The following is a 16,462-nucleotide window of genomic DNA, read 5'->3' on the forward strand; positions in this document are numbered from 1 at the left end:
GAAATATCATGAAAAGTCTAGGGTCTAAGTACAGAAGTTGTTGTTCATACTCATAACTCAGTAAAGATTTCTAGGAGATTTTACTCCTTTCACCTACCTTTCTACTATCTTTTTGATTCTTTTGAAAGAATGTAAGAGAAAAAAAATCCAGAAGTGTTATTTCAATTAGATCAACAAATTTGAGCTTGAAAATGGCCAGGAAATAAACTTAGTTATCCCCTAGCACTCAAAACACAAAAACCCCCCAAAAGGAAAAACCTTCTATGTATGTAGCAAAACAGAAATTATATGAAAAAGATGTCTGAAATAGGTTAAAAGGCTTCTGAAGGCAGCCTTCAGAAAAATCCTGGTGAAGAAATCCTGATCAATCTTTGGCATCCTCCTTTCTCCCATATGTTTAGCTCATTATATATATTCAACTTTAGGAAACAACATTGTGTAACCTGTAAATTCCATCCACAACCCCTATCCATGTATCTTTAAGGGAAAAAATAAACATTTTACTATTTTCACAGAGACCATGTATATTATAGCAGCACTGAGGTCTCTTCTTAACACTGTGTTCTTTAATAAGCACTGATGATCTTCTGAGGCCACTGTGCCTTTCTAAGGTAATAAGAAAGAGAAGGAAGCATGACAGTTGGTTACCATTTAAAGTCTATATATATATTTATATTTGCTTTGTTTCCTTTCTTTCTTTCCCTTGGGATTCTATCACTTGACATTAATGTTCCCTATAGTTGCCAGAACTTCCATCAGTGGCTCAACCATTGACTTCTTTCTGGTTGCAAGTATTAAGTGCAGGTATCCACATGGTGTCTGAGCCAAAGCACTGTCCATAATGTACTCTTCTTTCTGGACCAAATGCAACACATGTACATATTGTTTAGCAAATGCCTCTGAACTCATAATATATAAATTATTCAACACTGATTCATGTATTTTAATATTAAAACACCTAGCATCCAAAGTCTTATTATGAAAATGTACTAAGGTCCTGAGGCAAACACAGGACACTGACCAAGAGGAACAGACAGAGTTTAGACTACTCTTAACAGGGAAGGACTGGGAAGCAGAGCTGTCTCAAATCTTAGTGGTTTAAAAAGGTTAATAATAATGTCAGTAGGTTAGGAGCTGGGGTTGTGGCTCAGCAGTAGAGTGGTTGCCTAGCACATGTGAGGCCCTGGGTTTGATTCTCAGCACCACATAAAAATAAATTAATAAACAACAGATATTGTGTTCAACTACAATAAAAAATAAAAATATTTTTAAAAAATGTCAGTAGGTTATATGTCCCATCCACTATCCATTCTCAAATTCATGTGAGATAATACAAAATGTCATACTTGCATCTCTGAAGTCTAGAGAAAGACACAGTAAGAAAATGGAGAAAGAAACAATAATTTTTAAAAATTCTACAAATTATCTTTTATTCTGAGTTTTGAAGGGAAACAAAGGGACTTTGCCTTCTTTCAACAGTCACATTTGGTGTCTATTAAGTCGATTTTTTATAACCTTAGTGCTAACAATTAAAGCACAAAACAATACAGCATCCCCACTGTCAAAACTCATTTGATGCCACCAAATAGGGAGGCGTCCCATTAGATACTATATGAAAGTGCTGGAGACTGTTCACCAAGCCCATGCTCCTCTACTTGACAGCCCTCTGTAGAGCTGGCCACTGTCCATTGAAGATGGAAAGGCTGTGAGGCACTGAAGAAGGAGCACTTTACTGGGAATGCAGGAAACCTGGGTTCTAGTGCCTACTGCCCCACATCAGATGATCTCTTATGACCTTGTTCAGTTCCACAATTCTAGTCCCTGCTTTATTTCTTATCCATAACTGTGTATTCTTTTAGTAATTAATCACTATTACCATTAACCCAAAACCACTCAATGCAACAGAATTGTATTTGTTTGGCTTTACTATCTTTGGAAATAGGACAGCTAAGTGGTACCTTCCTCCTTCAACTCATGAGCAGATACATCAAGACAGCTCTAGGATGGACCAGTTCAGTGATAGTGTTTGCCTCACACGTGCAAGACTCTGGATTTGAGCCCCAGCATCACAAAACCCACAAACACCCCCCACCCCAAATCTGGAATCTTGAGTTGTATTGCTTTTATGTACTGTGTCTTAATAATGTGGTTGACGCAGTAACATCTTTCCTATACTTCAAATACATTTACATACAGCTAGCAGGACTTTAGGGGATTCTCACCGAGTCAGAGGTCTCTGATATAGGAACACCTAGGGACAAATTCCAGGGACCACAGTTAAGTGTTAATCAAGCACAAGGAAACTCTCATAACCACCAATGGATTGGATTACCTTTTCTAGGAAGCTGTCTTCTTCCTGAGAGCAGAGCAGGAAAAAAGTCATTGACAGATAGAAAATGATTAGAATTTTATTACAGAATTGGAAACAGATCAGTATTAGAACTCACTAGCTTACTAAATTCATATTCTTTTAAAACCTTTTGAATTCTTCAAATAAATTATGATTGTTGAAAATGGAACACAGTCTCCATATGCAAACTTCTCTATTATGCATATTAAATTTTTGTGCAATTTACTGAGAATATCCCTGGAGAAACATATTTGTGCAGGACTAGACTTTTGTGCCAAAGTCTGGCCCAACCAAATACCCACTGATGTCTCTTCCTGTTCAACTGCTACACTATGCAGCTTCTTACCTCACCATAATGCAACCTCAATGGAAGAGTTTGGTGTGGGCCCAACAGTGACCATTCAGAAGCAAATGATAAAGTACATTCTTTTCCACTGCCATACAACTCACTCTAGCTAGCCTCCTGAACAGTGTCCCAAATTCCTTTCAATCTCCTCATACCTCTCCTTCTCAAAGGCCCCTAGAGGCCTCAGATTTGAAGGTTCCTCTGAAATGTAAATGAATTTCATTTCAGACCTTTGTGGCTCATTATCCTCTTTCTGTTTTCTTAGAGGATATTAGAAAAAAAAGAGAAGCAGAAGAGAGGGAAGAAAGTAGCTTTTATATCATTCCTGTATTTATGCTATTATTACAATCCAATTATTATGATTATTACAATTGAATTATTACAATTCAATTATAGTAAGAGCAGCAATAACCACCACCACCGTACCACCACCACTTAAGGAACATCTGCAATGTACCAGGAGCAATGCAAAGTGATTTTTAAGTGATGTCATTTAATCGGCACATGAATATAAAGCAGATATTATTCCCATTTTACAGATGAATAAACTGAGACCCGGAGAGTTTAAATTATTTGCCCAAGGTCACACTTATATAATAAGTGGCAGAACTGGGATTGGAACTCAAGGCCTGAGTAACTCCATGGTCATTATCACCATGCTCCCTCAGACAACTCAAAGAGGGCAAGGTAACTGCTTCCTGGATGGAGAGGAAGAAGCAAAGTGAGAATGCAGTTCTCAGTTTACAGGCTAAAGATAGTGAGATACCCTTACTTGTAAGGCCACATGATTAATAGAAAAAGTATAGGTGTTGATGTTAGATGACCCTGGGTACAAATCTTCCTTCTGCTCCTTAGTTTTGTAGAGACCTTAGCAAGTTATCAAACTTCATATTGCCTCAGTTTCTTCATGTCTAAAGCAGGGATAACAGCATTCATCTCAGAGTACAGTGAAACAGCCTAAATTCAAGGGGTGGTGGGGCATACTCCCAGCACCTCCCTACTGATTTCCTCATGATCTTGCAGTGGGTCTCTAAGAATTCAAGTATAAATCACATGAATAACATCTGTTAGGTAAAAGGAGAAATCCAATCTTACTGAGATGCATAGGGGCTGGGAGTGGTGGCAAGTATGTATTCCCTGACATTGTAAGTGGTAAGGTTGAATGCATTTCCCCTAAACTGTTGTTGTATATGGCCATTAGGTTTTTTTAGTATTGTTAGATACATTACAAATTAAACATGCTTTTGTGGATTTATACAGACTCTTAAATACCACATGAAATAATCAGAGCAACAGTGCTTTATAAAGTACACATTATTTATAGTATTGTAATAGTTTTTAATATAAAATTCTGAGTGTCAAACATCTAATTTAATACAATTCTGGACAACATTTTATAAAATTTAGGTGTACCTATTAACAAAGAGAGAATATTCCTAAAAATTTTTGCAGAAATTTGGTGCACTAACCTGTCAAACCAGGTCTTGAAAGATCTTTGAGTGGTGACCATCTACTAGTACAAGGTACTGTGCTCAATACCTTTGCAGGAAGGGCAATGAGAAATGAGGATACATAAAGAAGAAAGATGTGGTTGGTTCCTAATCCTGGTTTGCCATTGAGTTGGGGTAAGGAGTCTCAGAATTTATGACCTGATGCCATTCCAATTCACATGTAAAAGTTTTATGGCCACTAATCTTTAAAAGTCACAGGATTTTTTTGTGTGTATGGTGTTGGGGATGAAACTTGAGGCCTTGCACATGTTAGGCAAATGTTCTACCACTGAGCTACACTCCAGCCCTGATTCATAGGATTTTAAGGAGTAGACATGAGGAGGGGATATCACAAGTAGAAGAGGAAAGTGAGGTGCTGGTGGCAATAACTGTAGTCCAACTATTCCAAAGGCTGAGGTGGGAGGATCACTTCAACCCAGGAGTTCAGGGCCTGCCTGGGTAACATAGCCAGACTTTAAAATATGTGGAAAAGCAGAAATAAAGAAAGGCACAGAATTATCTTGAAAAATTATGTCTTTATATTTATGCAATTTTTACTATTTCTGTTTGTCCACAGTAAACTTATTAGTAGTAATAAAATGAGTTATGATTATCCTCTGTTAATAAAAAGAAAGGCACAGAAAAGATAAATCACAAGATAAGATTTGGAAGAAGTTAGTCATCTAGCTTGTGGGAACCATAAGCTGAGGTGACTAGAGAACATTGAGAAAAATAGTGGGAAATAAATCTGATCTTGAATAAGAGGTTAAGGAATTTGGACTGTATTCAGCAGGCATGGGGGAACTACATTTAAGCAAGGAAGTGATAGACCACAAAGCAAGTATTATAAAGATCAATCTGATAGCTCTGAAAAGGAAAAATTGAAGGGCAGAGACAGAGGTAAAGAGAACACTAAAGGCAAGCAGGAGAGAGTCAAATCTTAAAATTAATAATGGGAAAATAATTACTAAAAAATGATCAATGGACAGGCTATGGATGTAACTCAATCATAGAGCACCTGACTACCATGTGTGAGGTTCTGTGTTCCATCCCCAGCACTAGGAAAAAAAATGGATGAAAGACAAAACTCTAAAAGAAGACTCAAAAGGACTTTGATTATATACTGATGGAGGGGCAGGAAATTTACATTGAGTGTTTACTTCTCTGGATATAAGATTAAAGAAAATAGATGAAACATAAAAGAAAACACTTAAACCAACATTAGTTTCAATGTTGAAAACAGAAACATTATTTAACCTCCACTGATAAACAGCCTACTTCAAAGGTGGCTAAAGGTTACTAATATACTTAATTCAATGAACTTTAAAGGGTAGAGATGCCCACTCTTTGCAACAGGCTGTTTTGATCACATTTAAAAAGGGAACCTAGGGCTAGGGTTGTAGCTCAGTGATAAAGCACTTGCCTCGCATGCATGAGGCCCTGGGTTTGATCCTCAGCACCACATAAAAAATAAATAAATAAAAATAAAAATATTGTGTCCATCTACAACTTAAAAAAAATCTAAAAAGAAGGAACCTAAGGGTTGGGGTTGTGGCTCAGTGGTAGAGTGCCCCCCTAGTACATGCGAGGCCCTGGGTTTGATCCTTAGCACCACATATAAATAAATAAACAAAATAAAGGTATTGTGTCCAACTACAATTAAAAAATAAATATTAAAAAAATAAAAATAAAAGAAGGAACCTAGATCAGGCTTTCCCCAGTGGGGCAATATTGGCAAATAGCAAATGCAATACAAATCATTCTTTACCCCAACATTTACCCTTAGGAGAACATTCCAAAGTAGTACATGCAGCTAAAATAATATAAAAAGAGTTATATAGAGGTAGAAGATACAAACTTAAAAAGCAGAAAACTGAATGAAAATTGAAGTTCTCAAAATGATTAGTCCATATGAAATATAGAGAACAAAATAGACACCTAACAGATAAAAATGAGTAGGTACATTAGTAGGATAAAGTAAACATCTAGTGAAGAGATCACCAGAGACAAATTAATCACTAGGTTGTTATTCCTGTTATTTGAAATTTTTTATATTCTTCTCCTAATAGACATTTCCCCAATAAATGTTATTTCCCTACTCATTCCTCAGTTTTTTTTCCATTTTAACCAGATTTGACAGTTCAGGGCTATACCCTTTTCCATTAGATTATTCTATAACCAATACCAGAATGTTTCTCCCAACATGTTGATTTATAACATGCTAGTCCTCAAAGCCTTCTGAAGGTTCTGGATGCCCTCTGGCTCAAGCAGAAGCTCATCTGCTGACTTTGTGGCTTTTTATCACTTGCCCCTATCCTAAAGAACCAGTTTTACAAGTTCTTTATCCTTAACCATCATTCTTTCCTAGAAAGTCTTTTTCTTAAACAGGGAATCCAACCCAGGGGCGATTAACCACTGAGCCACATCCCAGCCCTAATTTGCATTTTACTTAGAGACAGGGTCTCACTGAGTTGCTTAGTTCCTTGCTTTTGCTGAGATTTACTTTGAACTCACAATCCTCCTGCCTCACCTCCCAAGCCACTGGGATTACAGGTGTGTGTCACCACACCTGGCATCCCCAGCCCTTTTTTATTTTAAGACAGGGTTTGCTAAGTTGCTTAGGGCCTTGCTAAGTTGCTAAGACTGGTTTTAAACTTGTGATTTTCCTGCCTCAGCCTCTTGAGTCACTGGGATTACAGGAATGGGTCACTACACCTGGCTCGTAGAAAATTTTATAATCTTTCATATGTGGTCTTTTCACTTTCACCTTTTATCCTTTATTCAAGATGTCCCTTGCTCCTGGAAGAGCTTGTTCATCTGATATATGAATATATGCTTCTTAAGTACTTGAATTGGATTGAAAATACTTCTATGACTAACACCAAATCACTTTCCTAATTTACTTTATTCACATGTACTGAACTTATTTCTAGGTCAGGTTAATGTCACATGTATCAAATATCCATTAAGACCCAAATAGGCTGATTTTGAGATTGATTTTACAGAGATTAACAAGTCAATCAATATGCCCTTATAGCATATAAGGGCTTGAGTAAGCAGCACAGGAAAGGAGTCTATTGTTAATACAAACCAAAAGCTCTATAACATTCACTTTAAATGACTTTCCAAAACATTGATTTACCAAATACAGTGGACATTGGACAGTAAAAATAGTTAATGTTCAGGTTATTTCTAACCAAACTACTAACCATGATTCACAAGTTAGCCATACTGTATATCCAAGTATACTTTCATAACCACTAAATTATGGAACCCACATAAAATTCATCCTACTTTATATCCAGTGTGTACCAAATAAATTTGGATTACTATTTGCTACTTATATGCTAGTCAATAAGCAGAAAAATTTATCAATTCTGGAAAAGAATAAAGAAAATTACAAACAGATGATTGTCATCTTTTTCCTATTTGTGCTAATCCAAACTACTCTAGGAGTGGCAGAGTGACTGTTATTAAGAAGAGAAAGAAAAATGAAAAGTATTTATGCCAGTTATTTCATTCTTAGGAGAAAGATATGGCACAAGAATCTTTCTGCAACAGTACATGCAGAGAAAACACATGCACTGGACTGATGTGTTTCTTTAGTTTTATAATTATAATTTTAAAAGTACATAACAAAATAAAGGATGGGTACCACTCTAAAAGGCATCATCTCATGGGATTTGAAATATCATCTTGGGTCTTGGAAAAAATACAAACATTAAACCTAAAGAAGCATTTTAGATCGTTAATTTAGTCAAAACAGAGTACAAAGGAATTAAGAATGGAGTACTGATTATTTTAGATTACTTGCTTATTGCCCCATGCTAATATGGGTAATTTCCTCATCAATGAGACACAGAAATTTAATAACACTGAAATGCAACAGACTTTAAAAGGATAAGAACACCAAATCTACAAAATAAAAGCGTTAAAAGAATAAATGGTGAACACACCAATTTAATAAAAACTGAGAAGTTCTGTAATTAAAAGTGATTAGATTTCTATTTTCAACACTGAATAACTGATACACAAAAAGAAGAGGGCTTCCTACAGAATCATTAATTCTCTAATGATTTTGGATGTTTATAAGTAAATGTGGCAGAATTACCTGATAATAATTCTACATAAACTTTTTTTTATGCTGGTTGAGCATCCTTCCAGCCATTTCCAGAATTAATAAGGAAAAATTATTGCAAAGGCCATAATAATGCCTCTACAAATTCTGACCAAAAATAAGCTAGGTTTCAGTTTATAGGAAATAAAAGGGGAAAAGAGAGCATACAAGGATAATTTAACAAATGTCAAGAAGAAATAGGGCTGGGGCTGGGGCTCAAGCGGTAGCGCGCTTGCCTGGCATGCGTGTGGCCCGGGTTAGATCCTCAGCACCACATACAAACAAATGTTGTGTCCGCCGAAAACTGAAAAATAAATATTAAAATTCTCTCTCTCTCTCTCTCTCTCTCTCTCTCTCTCTCTCTCTCTTTAAAAAAAAAAGCTGGGACAAAGAAAACTGGTAAAGGGTATCGGATATGAAGGGAAGAGGGCAGGAAAAAAATTAATCCAAATGTATTCTAAAACATGAAACACTGAATTTAAAAGGCAGGAATATGGTGTAGAGGAAAAAAAAACAATTATCATGAGAAACAGCAGAATGACAGGATATGAATTTCTGGAGAAAATGGTTCTCTCTCAGAGATAAAACAGTCATGAGGACTCTAGGGAAACAAGTATAATTCCAAGAAAGAATGCTGTGACTGGACTCAAGTGCTTTAATCTGCTATCTGAGTCACAGCTAAAACAACTCCATGGCAACAGAACAGATCATACTCTGACAAGCCAGCAGCCTGGCTCACTGGTCTGGCCCTCCCCACTAGATGATATGATCACTTGGTCTAGCTATGCCAAAAGAATCAATTTGAATACTAATGGTTTGGCTGTCACTTGACTTTACTTTCTTGGGTAAAGATCAAGAATATACTTTTGTAGCCCCAAGAAGTCTGCCCACAAATCCAATAATTTTTTTTTTCATTTAGAAGAAAAGTTCTCAATAGGATGAACTTGTTATTAAGGTGATTTATGTTACTAAAACAATGGGCATTTCCCTCATAAGGACACTGATATTATAACTTGGCTAGGGGCAAGAATTATCCTCCTTTCTTTTCTTGAGTCACATTAAGTATCAAACCTCAATGGGATGATGATAAAATACATAATTCGAGGCCCTATAACCTGAAATTCTGATTTTGCTGCCAGAAGTGAGCAGTGGGAGGAACCTCTAATATAATAAGAACTGCCAGGGATTCTGATGCAGGTTTCTACTATAGGCTTCTATTAGCAGTGAAGTTTTACTGTGATTGGATATAATGTAAAATAGGGAAGAATACTGGAGCAGGAGTGAGAAAAACCCAGGTGATAAATTTGTCACTAACTTATCTGACTTTGGGCAAGTTGATGTCTGTGCCTCAGTTTTCTCATATGCTTCATAAGGACAATAACCACTTGTACCACTTATTATGCCTCGCATACATGCCGACTGAGACAAAAGTGACTTGAGCACATGAAAACCTTAACAAATATGCATTGTATCTTTGAAAAGGGAGCCTTTAATTTTATTTGGTGAGCTTAATATTATCTATTATATTCCCATTAAGAGCTAACTACAGATTAAGTCTCTCCTTTCTTAGGCTTAAGAAGTGCTAAAGTGACACTCTTCTGTAGCACTTGACAGTCCCCTGATTAAAAACAAAAAGCACAGAGATAAGGACATCACTTAAGTATCACGAAGAGTATATGTACAGAAGGCTTGTTTTTGGGTGTTTCTTACCAAGTCTATGAGTTTGGTAACTGGAACTTCTCGGATTGGTCTTTTCATTCGGCACAAAGCTTCTAAGGATGTACCAAAACAACTTGGGAGGTAATTTCCACTGATGGTCAAAAAGTAATCTTTTCCTCGATCCAGGTGAAGGACAAGAATATCTTCAATCTTATCTTCCCCTGAGTTCAGTATGGTCACAGAGTCTTTGCTGACATACACATCAAGAGAAATGTCCACTGTCTCATCTGAAATATAACAGATGATACATAACATAGAAACTTCAAAAGGAAAAGTAAAAGGGTATGAGGCCAACAGAATAAATGTCCTCTAAAAAAAATCACCAAGCAACAAAAACGAAGAAATTGGACACACAAAGGAGGCATAACCAATATAATGACAGGGACGGTAAGAGACATGTGGTTAGAAAACAAGAAGTTAAACCAAGGGTATTGAAGCGTTGAGGAGACTGTTCATGACAAGCAAAGACAATGGTAAAGGGAACACTCACTTGGCTCCAAGTAGCCCTCAAAAGGTTCAGCCCGAAGCCATGGCTTGCAGTACTGGTTGTCATTAAGTTTAGGGATGAAAGAAAAATGGCAGGGAACCTGTCCATTGTTGCTGATCTGGAACTTCTCCTTTTGTAGCTGCCGAAACTTCACATTCTCAAACACAAACTGGGGAATAACAGACAGACACAAACATGCATCACTAGTAGGGGAAGTAAGTCAGTTGGATTATTCCATAGAGAATATGAATAAAGAATAAGGCAATTATTAACCAGGTAACTTCCATATGCATTCACCAACTGAGCCGACTTCACATCATACACTATCATACATTATTAAACTCACAACAGCAGGGAAGGAGTTAAGTGGCTTTTACTGCTTCTCTAGGCTACTCTGATTGGTTCTGGGATCCTAAGAGGGTAACCCATCTTGGTCCAGTGCATTTATTCTATGACCAAAGCTTAGTTTCTAAGATATGAACCATAAACTCTGAAATATTAAATAAGAGTGGCTAATATGGAGCCTTACCAGGTGCCAGGTAGGTGCTATTCCATGTATTAACTCATCTTATAATTAACCCTTAATCTAGTGAAGGAAACTGAGTGAAAGACACTTGCCTGTAATCATACACCTAATAAACAGCAGTACTGGGACTTGAATGGAGGCACTCTAACTCCAGCACACGTGCTCTTAACCACTTTGCCTTATTGCCTTTTCTTTTCCCTTCTTTTCTCTTCTTTTAGTACAAGGATGGAACTCAGGTATTCCTGCATGCTAGGCAAGCACTCAATCACTGAACTCTAGCCTCAGTCCTTTCTGTTTTATTTTGAGACAGGGTCTTGCTAAATTTCCCAGGCTGGCTTTGAACTTCCTTTTTAAAAAAAATTTTTTGGTAGTTGTAGATGGACAGAATGCCTTTATTTTATTTATTTATTTTTATGTGGTGCTGAGGATTGAACCCAGTGCCTCACACATGCTAGGCAAGTGCTCTGCCACTGAGCTACAGCCCCAGCCCTGGCTTTGAACTTTCAACCTTTGTGCTTCAGCCTCTGGAATAGCTGGGACTATAGGCCTTTACCTTTGCCTGGCTCCTTGATGCCTTTTCTAAGTATTATAGTCTCCTTTGTGCTCATCACAATGGGCAGTAGACAGGGAGCCTGTGTATTTTGCTCACCTCCCTCCTGCTGAGTTCTAAGGAAGGAAGGAAGTCATTTTCCATTCTGTCCATGATGCGTACAATATCTTCAAAGACTTTCCGGTACCTCCGTTCATCCACTACCTTCACCTAAAAGAAAACAAACCCTCTTTTCAGTCTTACGTGCTCCCAGTTCATCTCCCTTTGAGATTATTTAACAATTCAATCGGTCATTAAAGCGATCATTTAAAAAACTGTGATATGAATAACATCCTAAAAATTTGACATCTTGTTTCATCCACGACTTTCCTCTGAAAGAAAATAGATCTTTATTTTAGTCTTCTGTATCTCCAAAGGTTCTCTAAAATAAAGAAAGAAAGAAAGAAAGAAAGGAAGGTATTGTCTCTATCTACAGCTAAAAATAGTTAAAAAAATAAATGTTACTAAAGCAAACATAAATTAATCTAGTAAGTATTATAGAAGCATACACTTTAAAGTAAAGGTAAGGTTAATTAATTGTCTAACTTTCTAGAAAAGTTAAATCTCTAAGTTAAAAAGCTTGGTAATAATAAATATTTGGGAAGAAAATTTTCTTGCTCCATTGTTAATTTATTTTGTACTTGAGAAAATGTGATGATTGTGGTAAAAACGATTTTCTGCATTGTACATAATGACAGTGCCAAAATATACCCATTACTGTTTTTCACAATCATCATAAAGTAGTGAAACAGCAGAAAATATGATTAAAGCATTTAACTCCATTAGCTGTTATGCACAATGCCAAGAATCATAATAACACTGCTCAGATTATATAATAGCAAAGGTATGTTAGTAAATGGAAACTGGCCATTTTAGAAAATGGCCAACACATAATGTTCTGGAGTAAAACCATGGCAACAAACAAATCATCTGGACTAATCAAAATATTTCCCACCTGATACAGCACTTTAACTTCCTGATGTAGCCGTATTTCTTTTTTTAAAAAAAAAATGTTACAACTTCATACAAACCAATGGTAAAAGTTAATATAAATAACAGCATTTTAACTTACTGAGACATCAGATTCTTTCTTAGAAGAAAAAATTGCACAATATTCCATGTTTTTAAAAAAGATTCATGTATACAGAAAAAGTTCTAAAACAGATGTGGAAAACTGAACATCAAAGCTGAGCCAAAGATCTCAGACTGGAGAAGTTTTTTACATATTTGAACCAGAACTCTTAGGGAACTGAGGATTAATCACTTTAGTGTCACCAGGTTCCATATTATACACAGTGTTAAGATGAATTTTATACTTTCATGAAATTTTGTGAACTTTTTATTTCAAGAAAGTATTTTACATGTCTTTTTATGACAATAACCTGCAAGGTTTTCAAAGCAAGGAATATTCTGATAGTTAAGAACATCAAGATATAAAACTTGCTCACTGCCAGAGTATACCAGAGGTGATGGCTGGACTTCTAGCTGGACTCTTTCTAAAATACTAAATATTGGAAAGAATTAACTTGGTTAAGTCTTAAATATCACAGGTGCCTGGGCCTACCAATCACAATCTTCAGGGGTACCCATGCATCCATACATTTTTAAAGCTCTCTGTAGACAATTCTGTCCCTAGAAGTCTGAGAATCAATCAACAGATCACAGTACCAAGCCCAGGGGTGGAACCCTATCTCACCTTAATCTCAGTCAGCCCACAGCAAGTGTTCTGAAATTAAATGGCCAAAGAGCATTTGGCTTCTTTGCTAACAAGTCATTGGTGCCAATGGTGGTGAAAATATAATGTGGTTTTTAAAGCCTCTAATCATAGCATGCCCAAGAGTCCAAAATATGGAGTAGTTACTCAATAAAAGCAAACACTTCCTCAGTGGGTTAACATGAATTAATGGCACATTAAGGATAATGAGGCTGGGAAAACCAAAGAATTCACCATCTGCTATATTCATTTCAGAAAAACAAATTACCAACAAAATTAGGAATTAGAAAAAAGTACAATGAGCTAGATCTTTATGTAATATATTATAGAGAGCTTTTGAAGACATGCTATTAAATGTCAAAAAAAAACCAAGTCACAGACCAACACATATGGCATGAGACTACTTACAATATATGCAAAGTTATACACAAAACAGTATTTTGTCTATGGGTAAACAAAAAAGCACATGCAAAGGTCTAGAATTGCACTGTCCAATACAATAGCCACTAGACATGTGGGGGACATATAAATTTAAATTGCTACAAATTGAGCCCAGTTAAAAATTCAGTTCTCAGTCACAATGGCCACACTTCAAGTACTCAATAGTCACCTATGCCTAGAAGCAACTGGACTGGACAGCACAGACATAGGATATTTCCATCATCACAGAAAGCTCTAGTGGACAATTCTGGTCTAGGAAGATATAAACTTATAAGGGGCATTGGACTGGCTGGGAAGGGGGTTTATGTAAAGTTGGGAGTAGGAGATGAGGACAGGGATTGAAGAACTTCAGGCATATTTGTAAATTCTGCTTAGATTATTATTTTAAAGAAAAAGCACTTTTATTTTTTTAAAGTCATTCTTTTTTTATTTTTATTTATTTTAAACTGGTATATAATTTTTTAAATTATTAACAAGTAGAAAAGTAGTCTTTTGTTAAATACACACAAAAATACTCAAAAAGCCTATAAATTTAAAAAAAAATTATCCTACTGAAAGCTCTGGATTAATGTGTAATAAAGCATTAAAAATATTTCAAGGTTCTGCTGGGCATGGTGGTGCACACCTGTAATCCCAGTGACTTGGGAGGCTGAGAAAGGAGGATTGCAAATTTGAGGCCACTATTGGCAGCTTAGTAAGATCCTGTCTCAAAAAGGAAAGAAAAGAGCGAGCTAGGGATGGAATTCAGTATTAAAGCATCCTGGGTTCAATCCCCAACACCTGGAAAACAATATTTCAAGGTTCTGAAAATAAACACCAACAAAAAGCCAAGCATAACTGATTAAACCAAGGAGGTTAGTGTTTGAGGAACAACATCTTCATAAAATGGATTAAGAGAATTCAAACGAAGAAAAGAGGTATGCCTCCAATTACAATATGGAATTTGATGGGCTAAAAGTAAGATCTGAAGGCAGATTTAGTTAAAAAGTACTTTAGAATACGGGAATTGTGGGGTAGTGGAAAGACCATAGGTTAGGGAGTTAAACAGACTTAAGATTTGAATCTCAGTTCTCCTTCTAGCTAAATACTCTCAAAGAATTTATCTTAATTTGCAAGTTTTCCATTTGCTCATCTGCTAAGTGGGAAATATTTAATTCAAAGAATTGTTGTGGGAAGTAAGTGAGATATGTAAAAATTGCCTAGCACAGTTCCTGGCACACGGCTACTAACTTACTATTATTACTCATTATTTTTTTAATGATTTCCAAATGGGGATTGGTGGTATAACTCAGTTGTATAGTATGTGCTTAGCATGCACAAAGCCCAGCAACACACACACACACACACACACACACACACACCCCTAGCAACCAGGGAAACACAAATTAAAACTACACTAAGATTTCACCCAATCCAGTCGAAATGACAGTTATCAAAGAAACAAATAATAATAAATGCTGGTGAGGATGTTGGAGGGAAAGAACACTTACACATTGTTGGTGGGACTGCAAATTAGCACAACCACTCGGGAAAGTATATGGATATCCCACAAAAAAACTAGGAATTGAACCATGCATGTAACCCAACTATTCCACTCCTTGGTATTTATCCCAAAGGAAAAAAAAAAAATCAGCATACCATAGTGATACAGTCACATAGGTGTTTACAGCAGCACAATTCACAATAGCCAAATTATAGAACCAGCAGAATTTCCCATCAATAGATCAATGGTTTAAGAAAATGTGGTATATACACATAATGGAGTTTTACTCAGCCATAAAGAACAAAATTATAGACAGGTGGTGCATGCCTGTAATCCCAGCAGCTTGGGAGACAGAGGTAGGAGGATAACAAGTTTGAGGCCAGCCACAGCAATTTAGCAAGGCTCTAAGCAATTAGTGAGACTTTGTCTCAAAATAAAAATTAAAAAGGGCTGAGGATGTGGCTCAGTATTAAAGAGACTCTGGAGTCATTCCCTGGTACCAATAAATAAATAAATAAAAAAGAATGAAATTATGGCATTTATGGTAAATAGATGGAAGTTAAACAAGCCAAACTCAGAAAATCAAGTGTCCAGTGTTTTCTCTCATATGCGGAAGCTAGAGCAAAGTAAGGGAAAAAGGGGTGGGGGATCAGGTATAATAAAGATACAAAGAAGATCACTGTAGAAGAAGAAGATGATTGGGAGGAACAGGAATGGGGAGGAAATACAGAATGAATTTGACAAAAATCAGGCTATATGCATGTATAAATATTCCACCTTTATGTATATCTATAAAGTGCCAATTAAAAACAGACGAATAGGGGCTGGAGTTGTAGCTCAGTGGTAGAGCGCTTGCCTTGGACATGTGAGGCACTGCATTCAATTCCCAGCACCACATATAAATAAACAAATAAAATAAAGGGCCATCAATAACTAAAAAAATATTTTTAAAAATAGACAAAAAATAAGTGAAAGGAAGACCAGTAGAGTAGAGAAAGGGGAATAGAGGGAAGGAAGAGGAGGGAAAGCAAGGAGGCACCGGGGACTGATATGGAGTAAATTAAATTCCACATATGTATGAGTTTGTCAAAATGAACCCAACTACCAAAACTCATTAAATATCAAGGAAAAGCCACTGGGAGAAACATATTAACAATAAATTAGTATAGAGGTGAAAAAAATCATGTGAAATAGTTGCTT

The 16,462-nt window shown here is 36.4% G+C and overlaps 1 protein-coding gene across 5 annotated transcripts in view; it reads right to left on the bottom strand.

Annotated features, from left to right (window-relative positions):
* Positions 1 to 16,462, bottom strand: part of Ocrl (OCRL inositol polyphosphate-5-phosphatase) — a 65,333-nt gene that overhangs the window by 15,014 nt on the left and 33,857 nt on the right. For 4 of the 5 annotated variants that reach the window (XM_058571474.1, XM_058571473.1, XM_046468497.2 and 1 more), the window contains 4 exons: positions 11,685 to 11,795; positions 10,513 to 10,678; positions 10,014 to 10,249; positions 2,333 to 2,356 (listed from right to left, as the gene is read on the bottom strand). In XM_058571474.1, the coding sequence (XP_058427457.1) occupies positions 2,333 to 2,356; positions 10,014 to 10,249; positions 10,513 to 10,678; positions 11,685 to 11,795 (537 nt within the window). The remainder of the gene's footprint in view (positions 1 to 2,332; positions 2,357 to 10,013; positions 10,250 to 10,512; positions 10,679 to 11,684; positions 11,796 to 16,462) is intronic. The other variant, XM_058571472.1, reaches the window with a different exon arrangement.

This window comes from Marmota monax, unplaced genomic scaffold (assembly GCF_021218885.2).
Source record: "Marmota monax isolate L192 unplaced genomic scaffold, Marmota_monax_Labrador192_F-V1.1 WCK01_AAM20220418_F8-fsc00054, whole genome shotgun sequence".
Lineage (NCBI taxonomy): Eukaryota > Metazoa > Chordata > Mammalia > Rodentia > Sciuridae > Marmota > Marmota monax.